General features: G+C 40.4%; 1 protein-coding gene across 2 annotated transcripts in view; it reads right to left on the reverse strand.

The window, feature by feature from the left end:
• The window catches only part of clcn2a (chloride channel, voltage-sensitive 2a), a 38130-nt gene that overhangs the window by 1122 nt on the left and 31008 nt on the right, over positions 1-6000 (reverse strand). For both annotated transcript variants that reach the window (XM_060867017.1, XM_060867016.1), the window contains exons 13-22: positions 5984-6000; positions 5576-5645; positions 3993-4103; positions 2401-2611; positions 1951-2084; positions 1651-1832; positions 1304-1412; positions 881-927; positions 439-477; positions 206-325 (exon numbers count right to left, since the gene is read on the reverse strand). The exon at positions 5984-6000 is cut by the window's right edge and continues 139 nt beyond it. In XM_060867017.1, coding sequence (XP_060723000.1) covers positions 206-325; positions 439-477; positions 881-927; positions 1304-1412; positions 1651-1832; positions 1951-2084; positions 2401-2611; positions 3993-4103; positions 5576-5645; positions 5984-6000 — 1040 coding nt within the window. The remainder of the gene's footprint in view (positions 1-205; positions 326-438; positions 478-880; positions 928-1303; positions 1413-1650; positions 1833-1950; positions 2085-2400; positions 2612-3992; positions 4104-5575; positions 5646-5983) is intronic.

Consider the following 6000-nt stretch of genomic DNA (forward strand, 5'->3'; position numbering starts at 1 on the left):
ACTGTGTAACCACTTAGCCCCGCCCCCTCGAAAGATTACAGTACTTTCACTGTGTTAAAATGATCAGGACTGCACTTATAAAAATTCAGCTAAAAAAAGATTTTACAAACTCGTAACATTATGATATCATTTCAATACAGCAGTGAATTTACCTTCTTATTTACATACTAATTTACATACGAGAATGAGATGCAGACCAGCTTACTTTGTGCAGAGATGTACGTTCGACGAGCTGGAAAGGGGCGGGGTCTATCTTACAGTTATTAAAGCAGACTGCTTCTTCCAGCTGTTGCTCCTCCCACTCGGCTATCTGAGGTAAAGACATCTGTATGGCATTAAAAGTCAGAGAGAAGCGTGTTAGTTTGAAGAACTGTAACGGCTCTCGTGTAAACATGCTCTTCTTCTTCTGTAATGTTTGTATCACCCTGAGACACTAACCTCTGCTGTGGACATGTCATCGTCGTTGTTAGGAGCTTCCTGAAACCATATCAGAGACGTAGACTAAACAATATTCTAAATTATTAGCACACACCTCCCCCCCCCCCCCCCATATTACAAACCATCATGAACTGCAAAAAAATCTAGCAACAACAACACAGATGATATTAGCAGGTCTGTAGACTGTAGCTTAGTACAGAGTATACACGTGGTTTATAGGCTAGTTTAAACATGCTAGGTTAGCTTTTGACTGATAAGTTGCTGTTACAGTACTAGGTAACTGTTCATGGCTATTGGCTTGCTTAACATTTGCTTGCTTTTGACTGTTAGGTTAGCGTTCAATGTGCAGCTCATGAAGTAAACAAAAATCAGAAAGATGTTTTATTTATACCAAATATATGCAGGTGTGGAGTCAGTAGCTTCTTCTGGAAGAAAACCTTACCTCCACCTGCTCCTTCACTGATTCTCCACAGGAAGAAGTCGGAGAACCTGAATCAACGAGAAGAAGTTCACTAAAGATTCAGCAAGGGAATGATGCAGTGTAGACCAGAGGCCTGAAATGTGCTGAGTCGTTACTCGAGCTGAATGTCTGATGGGTCAGAAGAGAAGGTGTTGATGAATCGTCTGTACCAGCAGCTCTGACAGCAGCACAACAGCAGTGCAATATTAATGCGCAGGTTCTAACATGTTGCGGTTCTACAGTAACAGCTCATTCACAGGTTCTTACGTTGTGTTAGATACATGAGGAATGCTAATAGTTATCAGGTTATTATAATGATCAGGCTTCTGTGTTGTAAGAGGAATAAAGCTCTTGAGTTGATGCTGCTATAGGACAGTGATGCACTTCAGGTTGTGGTGTACGTACTGTTCAGGGTGTCTGTGTTGCTGACAGACGACACGGTCTTCAGTGCAGACTTCAGGGGGATCTGGGAGTTGCTGAGAGTCGAACTGAAGGAGGATTCCTCGGTGGAGATCTAAAGTGAAATCATTTAAACAGATTACAGTCCAGTAATGTTCTGCTCACATCTGTAATGAATTACAACAATATTCCCACAAACTTTATTCACGATTCTACGCACAGCAAATACAAACACAAATGGGCGGAGCTTAAGTGCTGGCTGTTTGTGATTGGTGCACTGAAAGGCTTTAATTTGTGAAAATTTGACCAGAGTTTTCTAGAATCCTGACTTTATCGTGTCCCACATGTCTTACCAGGAAGCGGACGCCTCGACTGGCTTTGGGCGAGGAATTCTGGGATAACGACGGGGGGACATGGGCGCCATTGTCCTGCGCTCGTTCTCTCAGGTACTCCAACCTCCGACCTCGACCAAGCTGCTCCGAGAGCAAGAACTGGAGCTGAGAACGCTCAATAGATCCAAGCAGGATCATCGACTCTGAACATAAAGAGGAACCAAAGTGTGATGATGTTGAACTGTTTCTCTCATTCTCTCATGATGCTACTGAAATGTGTGGACAGACATCACTATAAGGACTTCGTTAGTGCAGTCTCACCTTTAGACTCCACGAGAGCGAGAGTCTTCAGCTGCCCTGTCACCAAAGCCTCCTGCACGTCCCGGTACGTAGAGGATAGTGTGATGTAACGTACGTCTCGCACCATGATGTCCTCCACTCGGATGTTGTACTTTCTACAGAGTGAGGGAGCAGACCTGGAATCAGTGAGCTGCCCCATTGTGATTGGTCAGAAGAGAACGTGATTAGTTTTCTATAACAGTAGCTTTCACAGAAGAGCAGGTTTATATTAATGAGCTTAATATTTAAAAATGTGTGTTTAACATGTATGGAAGAAGTCTCCAGTGTCAGGAGGTCAGGAAGTAGCTTGTATCTGGAACATTCCCTGTTTAAATGTCATTATGAACAAGTATGAGGTAGAAAGAGAAAAAAACCCTTTAGGATGTGCTGAAGATAGAAAACAATCAACACATGTTAGAGGACAGCACTCACTCCTGGCCCCAGCCCAGTTCCGGCAGGTACGGAAGTTTCTGGATCCTGATGATGGAGTCGTACAGCGAGGGCTGGAGGCTCTGAGCCACTGCGTTGGCCAGAATCACGGCAATCATCACGGGCAGGATGTGAGAGATCTGACCGGTCAGCTCAAACACGATGACCGCCGTGGACACGGTGTGTGTGACCGCTCCGGAAAGTGCCGCAGCACCTCAAGACACACACACACATACGCATCAAATTACACAACAACCAGGAACCTGACAGCTATTTGATTTCCTATTACGCTTGTGACACGTGTTGAGCAAATTCCATCAGCTGCACTGAAATTAGCCTCCGGGAGACGCAGGCAAAATAAAACACACAGCGTACACCATCAACCTGCTGGAAGACACTCATATAGTCACCTGTTTCTCTGGATTTTCTCTTTTATAAATCAAGAATAATGCTGGAAAAAATAAAGCTGGATTTAAACCGTGTCACATGCTGCCGCTCTTTAACCTTTAAGCCTTTTAATTGTCAGAATCAACATATATTTATAGATAACATTAAAAAATACATTTAAAAGTCTTTGTTTATAGAACAACAAACTACGACTCATGTACTGATGTCACTGGTTATTATATATACTGTATATATAAAAGTGCAATCTTTTCATTAGATAAACGTTAGTTTTAATTTTATTATTATTAAAATTATAAGTAGAATTAACTTTGGCTTCATTGTTTCATTTTCATTCATCTTCTACCGCTTATCCGAACTACCTCGGGTCACGGGGAGCCTGTGCCTATCTCAGGCGTCATCGGGCATCAAGGCAGGATACACCCTGGACGGAGTGCCAACCCATCACAGGGCACACACACACACTCTCATTCACTCACACAATCACACACTACGGACAATTTTCCAGAGATGCCAATCAACCTACCATGCATGTCTTTGGACCGGGGAGGAAACCGGAGTACCCGGAGGAAACCCCCGAGGCACGGGGAGAACATGCAAACTCCACACACACAAGGAGGAGGCAGGAATCGAACCCCCAACCCTGGAGGTGTGAGGCGAACGTTCTAACCACTAAGCCACCGTGACCCCCTGGCTTCATTGTTACTTATTAAAATGATATATTTGTTAAACCTGTTGACATGCAAAATTGAGTATATTTTGCTTTATTTTGTGTGTAAAATGCTATTTTGTGTGTAATGTTTTATTGGCATTATAACAATTTTCTCTAAAACTATATGAATTATCGATCCACAGAAGAGACACGTAACTATGCTAAGCTACATGTGCTACATCTGTGTTGAAGTTAATTATTACCATTCAACTGTATGGTAAATTATGTAATCTTTAATAAAATTGATCGTAATAAATCTGGACACAGTTGTAGACAAAATAAATCTTGAGCTAAAACAAACATTAGCTTTACTATCTGACACTGTGCCTGATGACGATAAGTAGCTTGCGGACTAGCTGGTTAGCTTGAACTATAAACTGATCAACAACTGTATATCAATGTGATTTATTGATGAAATATTTTTAACGAATAAAATGTTCCATCATATTAACATGAACATATTTAACGCAACCCTCACCTACAACAGCGTAGCCACCGGGGACTATGGGATATACGGTGCTGTCACTGTGAATGCCTTCAGGGAACACGGCCGCCATGCTTTCACCCACCAGGCGACCAAATGCAGCACCTGAGGAAAGACAATCACATTACTAAAGACGATCATGTTATTAATGACGATCACATTATTAATGACGATCACGTTACTAAAAACGATCATGTTATTAATGACGATCACGTTATTAAAGACAATCACATTACTAAAGACGATCACGTTATTAATGATGATCACGTTATTAAAGACAATCACATTACTAAAGACGATCACGTTATTAAAGACAATCACATTACTAAAGACGATCACGTTATTAAAGACGATCACGTTATTAATGACGATCACGTTACTAAAAACGATCACGTTACTAAAAACGATCATGTTATTAATGACGATCACGTTATTAATGACGATCACGTTATTAATGACGATCACGTTACTAAAAAGGATCACGTTACTAAAAACGATCATGTTATTAATGATGAACACGTCCTTTAGCAATAACAGACTCGATCTTTTCTCATTTTTTTAATTTTAGTAGCATTTAGTAGCTAAATTTCCGCTAGGTGATCATTTATTAATATAAGAATTTGGTGATCTTGAATAGCTAATTTGTTTTTCAGTTATTTACTCATATTTAGTGGCTTGTTGTTACCTTGATGTTTTAGCGTTTAATAGCTAAACCCTAATTGTTTGTAACCCAGCAACATTTTTGTTTATTAATGCTATAATTCAGCATAATTTAATTGATAAAAATTAGCTGTTTGTTTACTAACAGTTAACTCTTGCAATACTTTAGCTACTTGTTTATTAATTTGTTATTATTTTTGAGAGTGGAATAAGTGAAGTGAGAGTGAAGCTGAGTGAAGTGATGATGTGTAGATGATGTGTAGATGATACTCACAGGACAGAATGATCACACACTGATGGTTGCTTGGCAATGAGGATGAAGTTGGCACGAGAAAAGAGAAACACAAACGGTGAGCTAACAAACAAACAAACAACTGAACAAATGAGTGAGATGCTTCAGACATGCTGACTGTACAAACATTATAATAAAGCACAAAGCAATAAAATGGTCTAAAGACATAAGGAGGTAAAAATGCTGAGATTTTCCACACTGCTTCTTCATCCACTTCCTCAAGCAAACCATAATGTTGTAGTGTGGAGAAGCAGCTTTACGTTAAACTGATGATGATGTAATAACTTTGACTAAACCTGAGAGCTCGTTTATTGTTGTTTCGTATCAGTAGGTGGTTGTTTATTACATGTGAAACTAAATGCAGCATGAGTGATTGTCACAGTAGCTTATCTTTAGTTACATTAACATCATCATCATCATCATCATCATCATCATTTTAGATTTAGTCGAAGGAATTTAGTAATACAGTTGTTCAGATTTTTACTGGAAACTGGTGGTGTGTGAAGTGATGATGACAGTGAGGATGAATCTCTCCTCATCTTACGCTCGTGAGGATGACAATGGAGTAAGTGGTAAGAAGTGAGGGATGAAGGAGGGCGTGTTAGAGCAGGTCTGGAACACACACCTATGAGGAAAACGGGCATGAAGGCGCCGCATGGCACTGGCATCGTCGTAGCAACTGCCGACATCCAGAACTGTGTGTGAGGAAAAACAACAACAACATTCTCCCTAATTTACATCAGAATTATTCAAAGACTTTGCTCAGAATCACACCTCATTACGCTTCATAAGCAGCTAATAACACTGCACAACACCTTCAAACATCAGTCCTTTAGAGCACTTCTTTAAGTATCCAAAAAAAATTCACTTCTTTTTATTTTTTAAAAGCAACCGTATGAACTGTAACTCCAGGCCACGCCCACCACGCACTGCCCCGCCTTAAAACTTTTTCTTTTTCTTTAATACATTTAAACATCTATAGGTGTGTGTCTACAGATTCTGGTCATGGTACAGTAACTGAGGAGGACTTTACCTTCATGACGATGAAGA

The sequence above is a fragment of the Tachysurus vachellii genome, chromosome 1 (assembly GCF_030014155.1).
Source record: "Tachysurus vachellii isolate PV-2020 chromosome 1, HZAU_Pvac_v1, whole genome shotgun sequence".
Lineage (NCBI taxonomy): Eukaryota > Metazoa > Chordata > Actinopteri > Siluriformes > Bagridae > Tachysurus > Tachysurus vachellii.